This window comes from Mobula hypostoma, chromosome 1 (assembly GCF_963921235.1).
Source record: "Mobula hypostoma chromosome 1, sMobHyp1.1, whole genome shotgun sequence".
NCBI lineage: Eukaryota > Metazoa > Chordata > Chondrichthyes > Myliobatiformes > Myliobatidae > Mobula > Mobula hypostoma.
In genome coordinates, this window is record NC_086097.1 from 17,729,260 (window position 1) to 17,749,434 (window position 20,175).

A 20,175-nucleotide genomic window follows, 5' to 3' on the forward strand; every position below is an offset into this window, starting at 1 on the left:
TGAAATGATAACACCAAGACATGTACGGTTGCTGACCTTCTCCACCTTTGATCCCCTGATGAGGACTGGCTCATGGACCTCTGGTTTCCTCCTCCTGAAAACAACAATCAGCTCTTTGGTCATGCTGACTTTGAGGTAGAGGTTGTTGTTGTTGTTGTCGTGGCACCACTCAGCCAGATTTTCAATCTCCTTCCTCTATGCTGATTCGTCACTACTTTTGATTCAACCGACAACAGGACATTCCAAGAGTCTGTCCAGATTAGTCACCATTACTATATAGGTAAACACAGTATACCAGTATATTTTAAGTGATATTGTCTGTAAATTATTTATCATAAATGTAAAAAAAAAAGTTTAAAATTCTAAATAAGTTGAGATGCTGGAGATAAGTTATCTTATGTCCTACTCTTCTTTAAATCAAATTTTAAAGTAATTTTGTAATTTGATTTTCTTTACAGCGGACAAGGCGGTTTCTGCTGAACTGGGACCCTGTTTCAGATCAGTGTCCAATGGGAACTGTTCTCTGCCTCTCTCTCAGCAAATTGCAAAGCAGATTTGTTGTTGTAGCCGTGTGGGCAAAGGATGGGGTAAAAACTGTGAAAAGTGTCCACTTCCTGGCTCAGGTAATGTCTGTTAGACACTCTGTCAAATTATTATGATTACCAAATCATTATGATTATATGTGTATATAAAATAAAATTAAATAAGTAGTACTAAAAGAGAGCAAAAAGAACAGGTGAGGCAGTATACATTGTCCATTCAGAAATTCAGGCAACTAAAAATGTCATTAAGAAGATAAAGATGAAATATGAAAGTAAGTAGGCCAATAATATTGAAGAAAGGCAAACCGACAGTTCCTTCAGATAAAGTGTAAAAGAGAGGCAAACGTGGATGTCGGACCACTGGAAAACGATCCCTCGGAGGTAGTAATGGGGAAGAAGGAAATGGCTAACAAACTGAATATGTATTTTATAGTTGTCTTCACTGTAGAAGACGCTAGTAATATGGTGAAAGTTCCAGGAGTCAGGGGTCATGAAGTGTGTGAAGTTGCTATTACTAGGCAGAAGGTTCTTGTAAACTGAATGGTCTGAAGTTAGATAAGTCACCTGGACCAGATGGTGTGCACCCCAGGATACTGAAAGGTGGCTGAAGAAATTTTGAGGGCATTTGTAATGATTTTTCGAGAATTTCTGGATTCTGGAATGGTTCTGAAAGATGGGAAAATTGAAAGTGTCCCTCCACTCTTCAAGAAGGGGGATAGGCAGAAGAAAAGAAGTTACAGGCCAGTTAGTCTGTTGTATTTTCACAATCAATTTTTTGGCCTTGCTGATGTTGAATGCCAGTTGTCATTGCGACACCATTCAATCAGCTGATGTATCTCTCTCCAGTGTGCCTCCTCGTCACCATCTGAAATTCTGCCAAAAATAATTGTGTTGTCAGCAAATTAATAGACTGTTTGAGCTGTGCCGAGCCACACAGTCGTGGGTGTAGAGAGAAGAGCAATAGACTAAGCACACATCCTTGAGGTGTGCCAGCGTTGATTGTCAGTGAGGATGAGATACTATTTCCGATCTTCACTGACTATGGTTTCCCATGGGGAACCAAGTCAAGGATCCGCTTGCAGAGGGAGATACAGAGGCCTAGGGTTTAGAGCTTGTTGATTAGTACTGAGGGTATGATGGTGTTGAACGCAGAAAGTCAAATGAAAATCTATTTCTAATGGATCTTTTATAGTCTCTGGTTACAGAGTGAAGTGAGGCTGAAATTTGTTGATTCAGTCTAGACTTTTCAGTCTGGTTTCCTCATTAAGTGACTAAAGCTGTAACAGAAGAATGAAATTGAGCTCAATGAATGTTGTTGAGTCTCTGTACATACAATTCTTTGCTGAAAATTTCCTTTGAAATTATTTGGCAACATATTGGCACCTTCTTGTATGTAACCCTCTCTGCCATTCCTGTCTGCTCTGTAAATAATAGCCTGAAAAATGTATTTAAGATTGGATTCAGGATCATTTTTATATCAGTTACTACTTTGCTGCAGAATATAACTGCCCCTGTTTTGTAGGTGAATGAGGAATCTCAAAGTCAAATATATTGACATATGGACAAGTTAATGCACTCAAGACCACTTTATTAGGTGCTTGCTGCACTCAATAAAGTGACCACTGGGTGTATGTTTGTGGTCTTCTGCTGCTGTAGCCTATTCACTTCAAGGTTTGACATGCTGTGCATTCAAAGATGTTCTTCTGCACACCACTGTGGTAACGTGTGGTTATTTGAGTTACTGTTGCCTTCATGTCGGCTTAAACTAGTCTGTCTATTCTTCTCTGACTTCTCATTAACTGGGTGCTTTCGCCCACGGAACTGCTGCTCACTGGGTGTTTTTTTTTTCTCACCATGCTCTGTAAACTCTGAAATCTGTTGTGACTGAACACCCCAGGAGATCAGCAGTTTGTGAGATACTCAATCAACTTGTGGGCGATTGTAAAAATGGAACTTGTCAATGTCCTGTGGATGGTCAGAATGGCAGTTTTGCTCATTATATCGGAGGTTAAGTTTCAAACATATATGCATTGTTACAATGTTGTAGTAGCCTTGCAGTGTTTGTCTTGTATTGGAGCTCAGCATTTAACTTGAAAACAGACATAATATTCATTTCTGCTTAGGGAGCAAAAAACCAAAATTTATAACAGGTTCCAGAGCAGTCAAAATCATAATAACGGTATAATTTTTTAACAATCATTTTTATTCAGACATTTATTCTTTCAACAATTTGGTAGGTAATGTTTTGCATATTCCTGTTTCTAATTTCAACTAATTTAGAAATTTCCTTTGATTTCAGTCGTTTTCAATGAAATCTGCCCAGCGGGTCACGGTTATCATTACTCCAGGTCTCATGTCCAGATCTTGATGAGACCTGCTGAAGAAGAGGAAATAACTCATGTTTCTCTAGAACAGTATCTTGACAATCGGCAGAATGCTGTCAAGGATTCCAAGTTAACTTCAAAGGAAGAAAATTATGTAAGCTTAGAAAGATGTAAGTACTGAATTTAGGTTGAACGTTCTCAATTTCTATATGCTATATTTGTGCTTGGAGAGAAATTCGAATTTACACTAGGCTATCAAGATGAGAACCCTCCCTATAATTTTTCACAGTATTAACTTGGGACAAAGAGAATAATTTTGATGGATTTATAAAGCGGGCTTTAAGGAACACTGCTTCATAATTATGAATGCCAGTTCCTGAATTCATAAACTTCATAAAAATATGTTCAATTCTAAATTAATTTTCATTGATAAAATAATAAAAGTAGCACAGTAAAGGTAAATACTATATATAATGAGATTGTAACTTTTACAAATATCTGAAATATTTCCACTCGATAAACTAAACAATTATTTTAAACTGTTAATTCTTTTCTTTTAAATTTCTTAATATAGAACGTAGAACAGTACAACACAGAAACATGATGCCTGTGTCTACCACAATATCAAATTAAACTAATCGCATCTGCCCGCACATGATCCATATCCCTCCATTCCTTGCATATAATTGGTTCATTATTGTCATGTACTGAAATATACTGTCGTGTAAACCTTTTTGTGCATGCCGTCAATATGGAGGTATTTTAAATTAGTACAACAGAAAAAAAGCACTGCAGAATATAATCTTACAGTTACAAAGAATATGCAGGTAGACAGATAAAAAGCAAGGCCTTGACAGACTTAAAATTATATTGCTCATTCTTATAGCCTTGTAATTGAGATTTAATAAAGTAGGTTTAAAAGAATAGTGATAGAGAGTCATGATGCTGGTAAGATTATGATGTCAGTAGTTGGTAAATTTCCATCTTCCTCAGAACATAACTGGTACAATTCTTCATTGTTCCTCATTGAGAGCATTCTCACATCAGCCATTACTGTCTGGTTTGGTGCAGCATCTTCTCACAATATCAGAAAAGTACAATAATCGGTCATGTCAGTAGAAAAAGTCATTGGCTGCATCATTACTGGGCTTGTGTGCATCCAGGACAAAGAAGCGGGCAGGAACAATCATTGTGGACACTACCCACCCTGCAAACTGCCTTTTCCAAAAGTTGCTGGTGACGCAGACTGGGAGACCGTTTTGCTGAACACCTACGCTCTGTCCGCCAGAGAAAGCAGGATCTCCCATTGGCCACTCATTTTAATTCCACATCCCATTCCCATTCCGACATGTCAGTCCACAGCTTCCTCCACTGTCACGATGAAGCCACACTCAGGTTGGAGGAGTAACACCTCATATTCCGTCTGGGTAGCCTTCAACCTGATGGCATAAACATTGACTTCTCTAACTTCCGCTAATGCCCCACCTCCCCCTCGCACCCCATCCATTATTTATTTATATACACACATTCTTTCTCTCACTTGCCTTTTTCTCCCTCTGTCCCTCTGACTATACCCCTTGCCCATCCTCTGGGTTTCCCCCCCTCCCCCTTTTCCTTCTCCCTGGGCCTCCTGTCCCATGATCCTCTCGTATCCCTTTTGCCAATCACCTGTACAGCTCTTGGCGCTATCCCTCCCCCTCCCACTTTCAAATCTCTTACTAGCTCTTCCTTCAGTTAGTCCTGACGAAGGGTCTCAGCCTGAAACGTCGACTGTACCTCTTCCTAGAGCTGCTGCCTGGCCTGCTGCGTTCACCAGCAACTTTGATGTGTGTTGCTTGAATTTCCAGCATCTGCAGAATTCCTTGTGTTTGCGTTTTCCAAAAGTTCTCTTCTTTTGAAAGAAAAACTTCACAGCATCTTAAATGTTCCTTCCCCCAGGAAGTTAATCTGATCAACATTCTAGTTAGCCTCCCCATCACCCTTCTATCTATTACCCCCATCACTGCATGTACTGTAAACACTTTAAACCACATTTTTACAACTCCCTTGTCCATTCGTCCCCCCCATCCCTCCCCACTGATCTCCCTCCTGGCACTTATCCGTGTAAGCAGAACAAGTGCTACACATGCCCTTACACTTCCTCCCTTACCACCATTCAAGGCCCCAAACAGTCCTTCCAGGTGAGGCAACACTTCACCTGTGAGTCGACTGGGGTGATATACTGCGTCCGGTGCTCCCGATGTGGTCTTTTATATATTGGCGAGACCCGACGCAGACTGGGAGACTGCTTTGCTGAACATCTACGCTCTGTCCGCCAGAGAAAGCAGTATCTCCCAGTGGCCACACATTTTAATTCCACATCCTATTCCCATTCTGACATGTCTATCCACGGCCTCCTCTACTGTAAAGATGAAGCCACACTCAGGTTGGAGGAACAACACCTTATATTCTGTCTGGGTAGCCTCCAACCTGATGGCATGAACATCGACTTCTCTAACTTCCGCTAAGGCCTCACCTCCCCCCTCGTACCCCATCTGTTACTTATTTTTATGCACACATTCTTTCTCTCACTCTCCTTTTTCTCCCTCTGTCCCTCTGAATATACCTCTTGCCCATCCTCTGGGTCCCCCCCCCCCTTGTCTTTCTTCCTGGACCTCCTGTCCCATGATCCTCTCGTATCCCCTTTTGCCTATCACTTGTCCAGCTCTTGGCTCTATCCCTCCCCCTTCTGTCTTCTCCTATCATTTTGGATTTCCCCCTCCCCCTCCAACTTTCAAATCCCTTACTCACTCTTCCTTCAGTTAGTCCTGACGGAGGGTCTCGGCCTGAAATGTCGACTGCACCTCTTCCTACAGATGCTGCCTGGCCTGCTGCATTCACCAGCAACTTTGATGTGTGTTGCTTGAATTTCCAGCATCTGCAGAATTCCGGTTGTTCACATTTTTATAATACTGTTTACTTTGTGGATACATGCTGGTATTTACGTACATTTTATTCTGTATCCATAGTTTAATTTCTAACTTTATATTTTTATATAATTCTTTATTCTTTATAATTATTGAAAGTTGTTTTTTATTTGCATGTCATGCTCTAACCAACCCACCACAGCAAATTCCTAATACATGCAAAAGTATATAGAGGCAGGATTGTAAAGTTGGTGAATAGTAATGAGAGTAATATTTTGGAAAAGAAAATAACTGAATTAATTTAGTTTTGACATGTTAGATTTAAATTGAAACATGAACTTTACAAGCATACCATTTTTTTAAACTATGAATATCTTAAAAATATCTTATTAGTATTATTACTCTGCTATAAACCGAGAAGAAATTTTTCTTAATACGGGCCCTTGACAAAGGCAAGTTTCATATATAAATGCTTGGAATAAAGGCAAGACGGTACCTTTTTCCTGGAAAGATCTTCACATGTCACAGTTATAAATTTTGAAAGATAAAAAGGTAACAATTAATAGACAGAAATGAAATTTTGGAGTCTGGTACTCATTAAAGACAAATTATTTAACAGTTGATGAATTAATAATGAATCAGAAGGGTGCCGGGTATGATGTGAGCTTGCTAATCTCAAAGTAATTCAAACATGAGAATGTGTCTATCATGCAGTATACAGAAAGGAACATGAAATTACGTTATTTTGAGAGGTAAGTACATAAACAGACGTATAGTTTTTATGTTTGGTACTTTAGATTCATGGGGATAATAATGGTTTAATTAAATAACTATGAACTAGAAATTATTGTGTATTACTACTTTATCATATTTATGAATCTGTGATTATGTATTTTTTTCTGGACATTTTCTTGCATCTTTGTTCTATATTGTTTTGGACTGTCCATGAAACCTGATTTTAAATTACTGTAAAATTCAACAGGTTTTGATAAACAATTTACTATTGTGTACTTTAAAAAAAAATGTTGTAAAATTCAAGTATTTTATTTATGGCAGTTAACGGTGCATTTGCACTTTAGATTTTGTCATTTCTAACTTTAAATTAACAGCGTAGAGCAGTGCAAATCTGGAATAAAGAACTAACTTGACTCTGGAATAAACTTCTCTTCCAGTATGGAGCTTAATTTCATACTGGGATTAGATGGGCTGCTAGCTTCAGATTTAAAGTAGAACAAACTATGCTGATAGACAAATCACTTTTCTTCAGTGCTGCAGATTGGTAGAAAGTTCAGTCATCTGCCTTTGTAAATAACAGATACTGTAATACTCAGCACATAATTTATACTTGCCGGGCACTCTTTAGTCAAATGACACCTCCTGTAAATCAGAAATAGATCTAAGTATGTTGTACCACATACAAAATGCTGGAGGAACTCAACAGGTTGGGCAGTATATATGGAAATGAATAACAGTTAATGTTTTGGGCAGTGACCCATCATCAGAACTGGAAAGGAAGGGGGTGAGATGGGTTGGGGGGGTGGGTAGGAGGACAAGTTAGAAGGTGATAGGTGAAGCTAGGTGGGTGGGGAAAGTAAAAAGTTGGCGAAGAAGGAATATGACAGGAGAGGAGGATGAACTATGGGAGAACAGGAATAAGGAGGGGCACCAAGTGGAGGTGATAGGCAAGTGAGGAGAAGAAACAAGAGGCCAGAGTGGGGTACAGCAGAAGAGGAAAAGGGGAAGAGAAAAGAAAAAAATAATAACTACCAGAATAGAAACTGATGTTCATGCCATCAGATCGGAGACTATTGAATTGGAATACGAGGTGTTGCCTCAACACCCTGAGAGTGGCCTCCTTGTTGCAAAAGAGGAGGCCATGGACCAACATGTCAGAATATGAAAGGAGATAGGAATTAAAACAGTTAGCCACTGGGAATTTATACTTTTGGTGGATAGAGCAGAGCTGCTCAACAGAGTACCTTTGGCGCATGGAGCAGAGGTGCTCTACATCAGGTCTCACCAGTGTAGAGAAGGCTACAACAGGAGCACTGGATACAATAGACAACCCCAACAGATTCACAGGTGAAGTTTTGCCTCACCTGGTTTGACTTGTTTGGGGCACTAACTGGAGGTGAGGGAGAAAGTGAATGTGTAGGTGTAGTATTTCTGCCACTTGCAGGGACCTGTGGCCATAAGGAAATTAGTGGGGAGGGACGAATGGACTAGGGTATCATGGAGGGAGGGATCCCTGTGGAAAACGGAGTGTTGGGTGATGTAAAGATGTATTTGCTGGTAGGATCCCGTTGAAGATGGTGGAGATTGTGGAGTCTGATGTGTTAGGTGTGGAGGCTCATGAAGTGGTAGGTGATGACAAACAGAAGTCTATCTCTGTTAAGGCAGCAGGAAAATGGGGTGAGGATGGATATCTGGGAAATGGAAAAATACAGGGGAGGTCAGCATTAATGGTGGAGGAAGGAAAACCATGTTCTTTGAAGAAGGAGGATATCTCTGATGTCCAGGAAAGCCTCATCCTGGGAACAGATGTAGCGGAGACAAAGGGAAGAGATATAGTCATGATAGCCATGGAAATCAGAAAGCTTATAAAAAATGTCAGTAGACAGTTTGTCTCTGGAGTGGAGACTGAGAGATCGAGGTAGGGGAGGCAGCTGTCAGAAATGGACCAAACAAATTTAAAGGTTGGGTGAAAATTGGAAGCAAAGCAATGCAGTCATCAGTGTAGCACAGAAAAGGTTGGGGGGGGGAGCATTACCAGGGAAGGCTTGGAACATGGTCTGCTCCACATAGCCAATAAAAAGACAGGCATATCTGGGTCCCATGCAGGTGGCATGGCTACCCCTTGAATTTGGAGAAAGTAGGAGGGGCCAAATGAGAAATTGTTGAGGGTGAAGATAAGTTCTGCTTGATGAAAGAGGGTATTGTCAAGAAAGAATCAGAGACCTTTAAGGCCTTCTTCTTTGGGAATAGTAGTGTATGGGGATTGAACATCCATGGAGAAAATGAGGCAGTCAGAGCCAGAGAATTGAAAGTTGTTGAGGAGATCAAGAGCATGTAAAGGGTCGTGGATGTCAGTGGGAAGGGACTGAACCATGGAGGATAGAATGGCATTGAAGTATGTGGACACAGGTTCAGTGGGGCGAGAGCAAGCAGGGACAATGGGCCTACTTGTACAGGCAGGTTTGTGGATCTTCGGTAGGAGGTAGAAACAAGCACTGCGGTGTAAGGAAGCTGTGAGTTTTGTGGCAGTGGATGTGTGATGGTGTCGGAAACAATTTTCTGATGGTCCAGTCTGGGGTTCTTTTTGAGGAGTAAGTAAGTAGAAATGTCTGAAAGTTGTCACCTGGCCTCAGCAGGGTTAAAGTCAGTCCTCCACATTACAACACCCTTTGTGTGCAGGTTTGATACTAAGGTTGGGATTGGTGCTGAGAGAGTGGAAACGAGTGCGTTCAGAGGAGGTAAGGTTCAACGAGGAGAGAGGAGTGCTGAATTTGAGCTTGTTGATATTTTGTTGGCATTTAGAGATGGAAAGATCCAGAGCAGGCAGAGAACCATAGTGGGGAGTCTAAGAAGAGGGTTGGAGACAGGTGAAGGGGTCATTGATGCAGGGTGAGTAATTCTTGCCAAAATATTTTGTAAGATCTTCTCTGTAGAAAAGATATGATTTGAGAAACTGACTCAAATAATTGACTTATCTAGTATATTAAGGAATTGCAACCATATTTTTGTTGCTCTTAAATATTCTGACTTTTTTTTTATTTCTCCCCTACCTATGCTCTCATAACTTTGTATTTACAACTTTCCACCCTTGCCCCAGCCTTCTGTCCTCCAAGGAAATTGAATTCAGTCTATCTAGTCTCTCTCCTTATAGCTGAACAGTTTAATCTGAAGCAATATCATGGTGAATCACCTCTGCACCTCTCCGGTAAAATCACACCCTTTGGATATTATTGTGATGAGAGTTGCACATGGTGCTTTCTCTGTAGTCTAAGTAGGTGTATCATAACCTCCCTGCTCTGAGATACTATGTCCAGGCAAATGATTCCCATTCTGAATGCCTTCTTAACTAACTTGTGCTTCTGCTTTGAAGGATCCTTGGAAATGTACACCAAAGTTTTAATGTTCTTTATTACTTTCTGTAGCTTTACCATATATAAAGTCATAGCTTTAAGCATCATGGGGACAGGCCCACAGAACTAACTGGTTCAAGTTGACCAAATTGCTTTTCTTAGTCACATTTGCCTGCATTTAGCACACATCCCTCATTCATAATTCTTTTAGTTTTAAAATAGTTATGGAGAAAGGTAGGACAGGTCTACAAGTTAAAAACTTAAATTAGGGCAAGGCAAATTTTGGACAATTTGGGCTGGGACTTGCAGAAGTTAATTTGGTAAGACTACTACAAAGGCATCCGTTAATCTTGCGAGACCATGGATCTGCATCTTCACTCTCCAGGCCGCAGGCCTGGGCAAGGTTGTGTGGAAGACCGGCAGTTACCTATGCTGCAAGTCTCCCCTCTCCACGACACCAATGTTGTCCAGGGGAAGGGCATTAGGACCCATACAGCTTGGCACCAGTGTCGTCGCAGAGCAATGTGTGATCAGTGCCTTGCTCAATGACACAACATGTTCCCTCGGCTGGGGCTCGAACTCACGACCTTCAGGTAGCTAGTCCAATGCCTTAACCACTTGGCTACGTGCCCACATGGTGAGACTACTTGCAGGTAAAAGGATGTCAGACAGGTTTGAGGCTTTAAAAGTATGATATAAAGAGATCAGGGATAGCATGTGTTTTTGGGGTGAAGGGAATACTGGTAAATTTGAGGGCTTGGTTGATGTGCAATATTGAGACTCGCTTTAAGAAAAAGGCATTAGGGTAAGATGGTGGGGATCAATCAAATCTCTTGATGAGAATAAGTGTAGGAGTACAGTCAAGAGGGAAACCAGGAGGGCATATAGTGAGCATTATGTGAGCAAAGTTAAGGAAAATCACAAGAGATTCTACAGCTATACTAAGAGTAAAAGGGTGGCTAGAATAAGAATGTCCCCTTAAAGATCTGCGTGAAGCAACAGGAGATGGATAATATTCTTAAATCAATATTTCTCATCTAAAAGTGGCATCACAGGTGGACAGGATAGCGAAGGTGTTTGGCATTCTGGCTTTCATCAATCAGGACAGCAACGATAGGAGCTGGAACATGATATTGCAATTGTAAGAGACGTTGGTAAGGCAACACTTGGGAGTGTTGTGCACAGCTTTGTTATAGGAAACACACTATTCAGCTAGAACTAATGCAAAGAGTATTCATAAGAATGTCAGCAGGATTTGAGGATCTGTGTTGTAAGGAGAGGTTAGGCAGCACTTTTCCCTTGGAATGTAGGAGACTGGTGACCTCACGGAGGGGTATAAAATCATGAGAAGCACAGAAACTTTTTACCAGGGAAAAGCAATCCATCCTTGTGCAACCGGATCCTCGACTTCCTCACTTGGAGAACCCAGTCAGTTTCGATTGGCAACAACATCTCCTCCACAATCGCCATCAGCACGGGCTGTGTGCCTAGCCCGCTGTTTTTCTCACTTTATATTTAACACTGTAAGACTAAGCACAGCTTCAATGCCATATTTAAATTTTCTGATAACAGCACTGTTGTTGCTGAGTCAAAGGTGTTGATGAATCTGCATATTGGAGGGAGATATGAAATCTGGCTGAGTCATGTCATGGCTTGGCTTCGCGAAGGAAGATATAGGAAGGGGGCTGCCCACATCTGCTGCAGGCTCGCTGGTGGCTGACAAGGCCAATTCAGGACAGGCAGGTCCGGCCACAGCCGATGCAAGAGAAATTCTGTTCTGGGTTTGGTATTGCTGTGTCACGGTTCTTCCTCCTTCTCCTTTTGTCCTCAATGCCAGCCCTGCTTGTGTTCTCGAAGGAGGAGACAGACTAGTGAATGGTATGTCGCCAGGCCTCGCGATCGGAGGCTGGATTAGACCGCTGGCGATGGTCAATGTGATAGGCACCAAGGGATTTCTACAGAGAGTCCTTGTACCTCTTCTTCGGTGGCCTTTTGTCACGGTGGCCAGTGGAGAGTTCGCCATACAGCACAATATTGGGCAGGCAATGATCCTCCATCCTGGAGATGTGCCCTGCCCAGCACAACAACAACCTCTCACTCAATGTCAGCAAGATCAAGAAACTGATTATTGACTCCAGGAGGAAGAAACCCGAGGTCCATGAGCCAGTTCTCATCGGGGATCAGTGGTAGAGAGAGTCAATAACTTCCTTAGTGTCATAATTTCAGAGAACTAGTATTGGGCCCAACATAGGTTACGAATGTAATTGTCTCACTGTGGCTCGTAACAGATTTGGCTCATTAGCTAACTCTAACTAACAGCCACATGACTCAGCTTTGCATGGGTGATGGTGAGAAGGCCACCTTCAATAAGCAATATAAATCTAAGGTTGGTATGATTGGCATTCAACCAAACAGGAAAGTTGGAATGTTCTGATAAGGGAACAGAAATTATGGTGAATGCTCTGTAAATGCTTGTCCCATGCAAACTTATTGTTTGCCAGGAAATAACAGACCTTACACCATCTTAAAATTAAAGTGGAAGTATGTTTAGGAGATATTTCAACTTTAACAAAGAGTTAATAAGGAAAAAAAGAAAAGGGCCCAGTACAGTTAAACCAATCTAAATGCACACATAAATGGTAAAGCTCATTTCTGTACCCAAGTTCTGCGTGAAAGACATTGGCCACAGTTTGGACTTTCCGCAAAGGCCATTTCAAATGAACTGGCTAACTCAGGAGTATTGGCACTTTCTCCTTGGAACATTCGTCTGCACAAAGCAATTCTTATAACAAGGTCTCTCCTTTGAGCGGCATTCTACAAGTATCTTCCCTAGTGCTCTGCTCCACATCTCCTCCCAATAAAAATCCAAAACCAGACTACTGTCCCTCAGAAATCTGATCCTGCTCAGCCTTCCTGAATGTTCCATAACATGCCACTGGATAGAATATCACTGCAGGTTGCCAATTGAACCCCAGCTGGCTGACACAAAATTCCTAGGCTGAGCAAACAGCTCCCCATCTCAGCTGAAGCCAAAGCAATAGTCGATGAAGCTTAACTAACAGAATACATTGCATTTGCAGAAAAGCTGTTAAAAGCATAACAGCATAGCAGTGGAAATGCCATAATGCAGGCTCTTAACCAGGGCATTACACAAAGAAGAACAAATGAAGCATGGCGGAGTCTCTACTTCCGTAGAAGTTTGCGAAGATTTGGCATCTCATCTAAAACTTCGACATATTTTTCTAGATATGTTGTGGAGAGTATATTGACTGGTTGCATCATGGCATGTTATTGGAAACACCCAATACACTTGAATGGAAAAGCTACAAAAAGTAGTGGATATGGCCCAGTCCATCTTGTATAAATCCCTCCTCACTATTGAACGCATCTAGATGCAGCACACTCACAGGAAAGCAGCATCCATCATCAAGGACTCCCACCATCCAGGCTATGCTCTCTTCTCGCTGCTGCTATCAGGAAGAAGCTACAGAAGTCCCGAGACCCACACCATTAGGTTCACAAACAGTTATTACTCCTCAACCATCAAGCTCTTGAAACAGAGGGGATAACTTCATTCAACTCATCACTGAACTGTTCCCACAACCTATGGACTCATAGGACTCTTCATCCCATGTTCTCAATATTTGTTGCTTATTTATTTATTTTTTATTTTTATGTTTTGCACATTAATTGTTCGTTCTGTTGGGGGCACTCGTTCATCGATTCTATTGTGTTTCTCGTATTTACTGTGAATTCCCACAGAAAATGAATCTCAGGGTTGTATATGGTGACATAAATGTACTTTAATAATAATTTTACTTTCAACTTTGCAAGTGGTTAAGGCGGGTAGAAAAACAACATCTAAAAGGCATTTGAACAGGTGCATGGATAAGTATGGTTTTAAGAGATGAAGGCAAATGAAACTAGCTTAAATGAGCATCTAGGTCAGCCTGGATGAAATTTGTCTGAAGGGCCTGTTTCCATGCTACATAATTCTATCATTCTAAATCTTTACACAGGATCTTCCAGTCTCATAATGCTAGCTGTTCATATTAGTTATCTGAAATTTTAGATGGCCCCTCTGATTGTATTTGCGCAGAAAACTAACTTCTTATTCCTCTTTGGCTATGTTACTGAATTATACCTATCAGTGTACTCACCTTATGTAGCCTTTGAAGTCCAAAGTGACAAGGGCGAATTTACTTTTTTAAATGGTGTACTGCTTGACTGCCATAAAATGTTGTCCTCCATATACGGGTTGGTACATCCCTTTATCTGCATGTGGAGACATAAAAAATTGCAAAATGAAATATTCCTGTATATTGTTCATTGTAAAAAGATAATCTCTGCAATTTTTTTTGCAGATGATACTTCAATAAAAACAGTAAGTATGGTTAACTAATTTATATCATAAAAAGTGGATAATTATTTGTTATTGTTAGCAATTAATTTAATCATAGTTTACTTCTGTAAGTTTGAAAATTGCAACATGGATTTTCATGTTGATTGGATGTCTAATAGTTTTAATCATTTAAATGTGTGCTTCTCAGTGTGAACTATTATAATTGCAAAACAAGCAATAGTGACAGAGAAGATGATATTTATTTTAAAACAAGATGGTCATTGCACAGAGCACCAACACTTACTTTTCTGCCGTGGGCATGTTGTATCAAACTCTAGTGACATAAAGGGAAAAAAAGCATCCAAGACCAAGGTTAGTTCCTCCCCTTTGTTCCATGCCTGTCTTTTGTAATACTGACTTGAATCCACTCCTACAATCTTGGAGTTTCTTTTCACTGTAACACAACTGTAGTGAAGTGGGAGGCACAATTAAATTTTGAATAGAACACTTGGATTAGATTTGTTTAAATTCATTACCATCTAGCTTCTCTGGATTTACTTGGATAGAATGTCAAAAAAATTGGTACAAACAAAAATTTTAGCATAATGTTTTAATCAGGTAGAAGTGCATATCTTTTAAGGTTCCTCATTAGTCAAGAGACTGGAAATTCATTTTAGGCATCAGTTAGCCTCATTTTAAACACTGACCCCCATAGTTGAAACCAAAAAGTTGAATTCACAATTATATTTTATGGGTAATTTGCAGAATTATAATCTGTTTTTGTTCACAACAGCCAAAGCCTTTCGAATCATTTCATGTTCCAAGTGTTGAAGAATATCCAGGTTAGTAATTACTTCCTTAGATTGTGGTTTTATATAAATAGTTCCCCTGTGATGTGGATTGGAATTCTCATTTATCAATGAGTCATGTGGACAGTTATAATTTAATCTTCTGCACTTTGCTGCAAACTCTTGTCACCCCCTCTTTAAATCTAAACATGTGAGTGTGAATTTTTATTTTGCTTTATCTGCAGACTTTTGCACAATGCACAAATGCTTGTGGGCAACTGCTGGATGCAGTTGCTCATACCCTTATGTATAGAATAAATTTTTAATTGAAGAGAACAGTAGTTCGGTATTTCACACAAATTGATCCACGTGCAAGTTCTGCATACCAAGGCAGAGCTTATCAGTCAAATGCACAGGAATATCATGTGATTCCAGTATTTTGCCTTCATCCTTTGCAAACTATTATTCATTTCCTGCCTACCCAAGAGAGTATTGCATAACTTTGCACCTCATTCACACCTTCATCAATGCTTACCTAAATCATAAATAGAATGTTTCTGTGCATTATTCGATTATAGTTGTTTACTTTAGTACCTTTTTTAGACTTCAGTAATTAAGTTGCTAAAATTCATATAGTTCACAAGTTCTTTTTGTTATTTTGTTTATAAGGATGGCCCTTCTACTTTAAAAAAAAGTGCTTGTTACATTCTACATTCCTTTAGTTGATGGAAATCAATTAACAGTAAAAATGCAAACAACAGGAATTCTGTATATTTTTGTATTTATGTAAACTTCAGTGCCTGAATATCTAAAAGTACTATAGGGCACTGTGTCAGTTATGTGGCCAGTATATTTATTAAATTCCAGTAACAATATTAATTAAGAGAGAATCATTAAATACTAGCAGGCATGAAAGGCAATCTTTTTTTACCAGTGAGATTCTATAGCTAATTACAGTCATAGTCATATAGTCATACTTTATTGATCCCGGGGGAAATTGGTTTTCGTTACAGTTGCACCATAAATAATAAATAGTAATAAAACCATAAATAGTTAAATAGTAATATGTAAATTATGCCAGGAAATAAGTCCAGGACCAGCCTATTGGCTCAGGGTGTCTGATCCTCCAAGGGAGGAGTTGTAAAGTTTGATGGCCACAGGCAGGAATGACTTCCTATGACGCTCTGTGCTGCATCTCGGTGGAATGAGTCTCTGGCTGAATGTACTCCTGTGCCCACCCAGTACATTATGTAGTGGATAGGAGACATTGTCCAAGATGGCATGCAACTTGGACAGCATCCTCTTTTCAGATACCACCGTCAGGGAGTCTAGTTCCATCCCCACAACATCACTGGCCTTACGAATGAGTTTGTTGATCCTTTTGGTGTCTGCTACCGTCAGCCTGCTGCCCCAGTGCACAACAGCAAACATGATAGCACTGGCCACCACAGACTCGTAGAACATCCTCAGCATCATCCGGCAGATGTTAAAGGACGTCAGTCTCCTCAGGAAATAGAGACGGCTCTGACCCTTCTTGTAGACAGCCTCAGTGTTCTTAGACCAGTCCAGTTTATTGTCAATTCGTATCCCCAGGTAACTGTAATCCTCCACCATGTCCACTCTGACCCTCTGGATGGAAACAGGGGTCACCAGTACCTTAGCTCTCCTCAGGTCTACCACCAGCTCCTTAGTCTTTTTCACATTAAGCTGCAGATAATTCTGCCCACACCATGTGACAAAGTTTCCTACCATAGCCCTGTACTCAGCCTCATCTCCCTTGCTGATGCATCCAACTATGGCAGAGTCATCCGAAAACTTCTAAAGATGACAAGACTCTGTGCAGTACTTGAAGTCCGAGGTGTAAATGGTAAAGAGAAAGGGAGGCAAGACAGTCCCCTGTGGAGCCCCAGTGCTGCTGATCACTCTGTCAGACACACAGTGCTGCAAGCACACGTACTGTGGTCCGCCAGTCAAGTAATCAAGAATCCATGACACCAGGGAAGCATCCACCTGCATCACTGTCAGCTTCTCCCCCAGCAGAGCAGGGCGGATGGTATTGAACACACTGGAGAAGTCAAAAAACATGACGCTCACAGTGCTCGCTGGCTTGTCCAGGTGGGCATAGACACGGTTCAGCAGGTAGACGATGGCACCCTCAACTCCTAGTCGGGGCTGGTAGGCGAACTGGAGGGGATCTAAGTGTGGCCTGACCATAGGCCGGAGCAGCTCCAGAACAAGTCCCTTCAGGGTCTTCATGAAGTGGGAGGTCAATGCCACCGGTCTGTAGTCATTGAGGCCGCTGGGGCGCGGCGTCTTCGGCACAGGGACGAGGCAGGACATCTTCCACAGTACAGGAACCCTCCGGAGCCTCAGGCTCATGTTGAATACATGGCGAAATACTCCACATAGCTGAGGGGCACAGGCTTTGAGCATCCTGGTACTGACACCATCCGGTCCTGCAGCCTTGCTTGGGTTGAGACGTTTCATCTGTCTTCTCTCCTGTTCAGCTGTGAAGCCCACCATGGTGGTTTCGCGTGGGGAAGGGGTGTAGTCATGAGAGCAGGGTGGGGGACTGTGAGGAGGGGTAGGAAGGGAGAGTGGAATATGTGTTGGTTGGGGGCCGACAACAGATGCTGATGTGGGGGATGGGCAGGGGCCACAATGTCAAATCTGTTAAAGAACAGGTTAAGTTCATTGACCCTGTCCACACTGCCTTCAGCTCCTCTGTTGCTAGTTTGCCGGAACCCAGTGATGGTCCTCATCCCCCTCCAGACCTCTCTCATGTTGTTCTGCTGGAGTTTCCACTCAAGCTTCCTTCTGTTCCTGTCTTTAGCCTCCCTGATCCTGACTTTCAGGTCCCTCTGTACTAATTGAACTGCTACTAACATATTAACATTCTTCCAAAAAATAGGAGACCAATACTGTTCACAGTTCTCCTGATATCACCAAAACCATATGCAACTGAAGCATAGCCTACTTCTGTGTTCTGTTCTCTTAGCAATAAGCAACAACATTTTGAGGTGAAATAGAACATACTGGAAGTACTCACCAGATCAGGCAGCATCTGTGGAAAAAGAAAGTTCAAAATAAATTTATTATCAAAGTACATATATAGTATGCCACCAGATACAACCCTGAGGTACATTTTCTTGGGGGCATACTCAGTAAATCCAAGAACCGTAATAGAATCAATAAAAAATCACACACAACAGGGCGGACAAACAACACCAATGTACAAAGGAGGGAAAATAGCAAGAAATATTGAGAACCTGAGATGAAGAGCTCTTGAAAATGAGTCCATAGGTTGTGGGGACAGTTCAATGATGGGTAGGTGATGTTGAATGAAGTGGTTCAAGAGCCTGGTGGTTAAAGAGTAGTAATTGTACCTAGAAATGGTAGTTGTAAGTCCTGAGGCCCCAGTACTTTCTTCCTGATGGCAGAAGCAAGAAAAGAGCATGATCTGGGTGGTGGGGATCCCTGATGATGGATGCTACTTTTCTGAAATAACTCTCCATGCAGATGTGCTCAATAGAGGGGAAGCTTTACCTATAATGGACTGGGCTGTATCCACTACTTTTTGTAGGATTTTCCATTCAAGAGCATTGGTATATCCATACCAGGGTGTGCTGCAACCAGCCAATATACTCTCCACCACACGTCTATAGAGGTTGGTCAAATTAGTAGATGACATGCTGAATCTTCACAAGCTCCTAAGTAGAGGTGCTGCTGTGCTTTCTTCGTAATTGCACTTACATGCTGGGCCCAGGACAGGTCTTCTAAAATAATAACACTGAGGAATTTAAAGTTGTTGACCTACTCCACCTTTGATCCCCAATGAGGACTGGCTTATGTACCTCCGGTTTTCTCCTCCTGAAGTCAATATTACTTCCTTGATCTTGCTGACATTGAGTAAGAGGTTGTTGTTTTGATACTATTCATCCAAATAGTCAATTTCTGTCCAATATACTGATTCATTACCAGCTTTGATTTCACCAAAGAGTGGTGTAATCAGCAAACTTAAGATGACATTGGAGCTGTGCTTAGCCACACAGTCACAAGTGTAAAGCATGTAGAGCGGGGGGGCTAGTCACACAACCTTGTGATACACCTTGCTGATGGAAATTGTGGATGATACTTTATTGACACTCTGAACTGACTGGGGTCACAAGGCCATACTAACCCCCAGGACTTGGAGTTTATTGATTAGTTTTGAGGGGATGCTAGTACTGAATGCCAAGCTATAGTTGATGAAGAGCAACCTGATATACAGTATGCATCTTTGCTGTCCACTTGTTGCAGGGTTGTGTGAAGAGCCAATGATATGGCACCGGTTGTGGGCCTGTTGTGCCGGTATGCCATCAATAGTCAGATTTTCAAACAGTCAGAGTTGAGCCAATTTGTCACGTTTTCAACTGTAAAATTCTGTTTCCATTAGAAATTACTTGCTATATCTCCATAGCTTTTTTGTGTATTTTCTGTTAGGTCACCCAGATCCCTCAGCAATCTTCCACAAGTTAGATAATATATTTGCCTAAATGTTATGTACCGTATATTCCGGAGTATAAGCCAACCCCCACCCCCCATTTTCAAGGTTAAAAAAGTGACTTTTTCATGTTACCTTTGTATAAGCCGACTCCTTTTGTAGAGGTTTTTGATTTAAACAGAAAAGATCACAAGATCTCACATGCTGGTACTCAGCTTTGCCGGATCCGGAACCTGGAAATTTTGTAAACCAGTACCTGCTAAGAAAATAGGCCTACACATTGTGGGGCGTTATAAGTGAAATCTTAATAAATAAATCAGGGAGGAAAATTTTGGATTCGGTCTCCAATGGTAAAGAATCTTCTGGAATGTAACCCCCGTGAAACCATTTAGCGCCCATTGTAATCTCCTTAAAAGATAACACAGGGTGGCGGGATCAGTACGTGTACTCAGTATTGAGTGTGCGACCACCGTGTACAAAAGATTAAAACAAATGCGATATGATGCTGGCTTCAAGCTGAAGATTGTTGATTTTGCTAAAGGAACGAATAATTCTGCAGCTGCTAAGAAGCTTAGTGTAAACGAGAAACAAGTGAGAAGTGGAGAGAGGCAGAGGACACGCTGAGGGAAATGCCAAAGACGAAATGCAAACCGCAGGAAAACGTGCTTGTGGCCAGAATTGGGAAAAAAAGTTTTAGAGTGGGCG

General features: G+C 41.3%; 1 protein-coding gene and 1 long non-coding RNA gene across 8 annotated transcripts in view; one reads left to right on the forward strand and one right to left on the reverse strand.

Moving 5' to 3' along the window:
- The window catches only part of LOC134344379 (latent-transforming growth factor beta-binding protein 2-like), a 510,939-nt gene that overhangs the window by 274,254 nt on the left and 216,510 nt on the right, over positions 1-20,175 (forward strand). For all 4 annotated transcript variants that reach the window (XM_063044071.1, XM_063044078.1, XM_063044088.1 and 1 more), the window contains 4 exons: positions 459-623; positions 2,842-3,036; positions 14,222-14,241; positions 14,993-15,041. In XM_063044071.1, the coding sequence (XP_062900141.1) occupies positions 459-623; positions 2,842-3,036; positions 14,222-14,241; positions 14,993-15,041 (429 nt within the window). The remainder of the gene's footprint in view (positions 1-458; positions 624-2,841; positions 3,037-14,221; positions 14,242-14,992; positions 15,042-20,175) is intronic.
- LOC134344394 (uncharacterized) overlaps positions 2,735-20,175 on the reverse strand; it is a 29,718-nt gene continuing 12,277 nt past the window's right edge. Inside the window, exons 2-5 of one of the 4 annotated variants that reach the window (XR_010017432.1) lie at positions 14,018-14,132; positions 6,269-6,285; positions 5,657-5,783; positions 2,735-2,916 (exon numbers count right to left, since the gene is read on the reverse strand). This is a non-coding gene — a long non-coding RNA (uncharacterized LOC134344394). Of the gene's footprint in view, positions 2,920-5,656; positions 5,784-6,268; positions 6,286-14,017; positions 14,133-20,175 lie in introns of all 4 variants that reach the window. The other 3 variants (XR_010017433.1, XR_010017430.1, XR_010017431.1) reach the window with 3 other exon arrangements.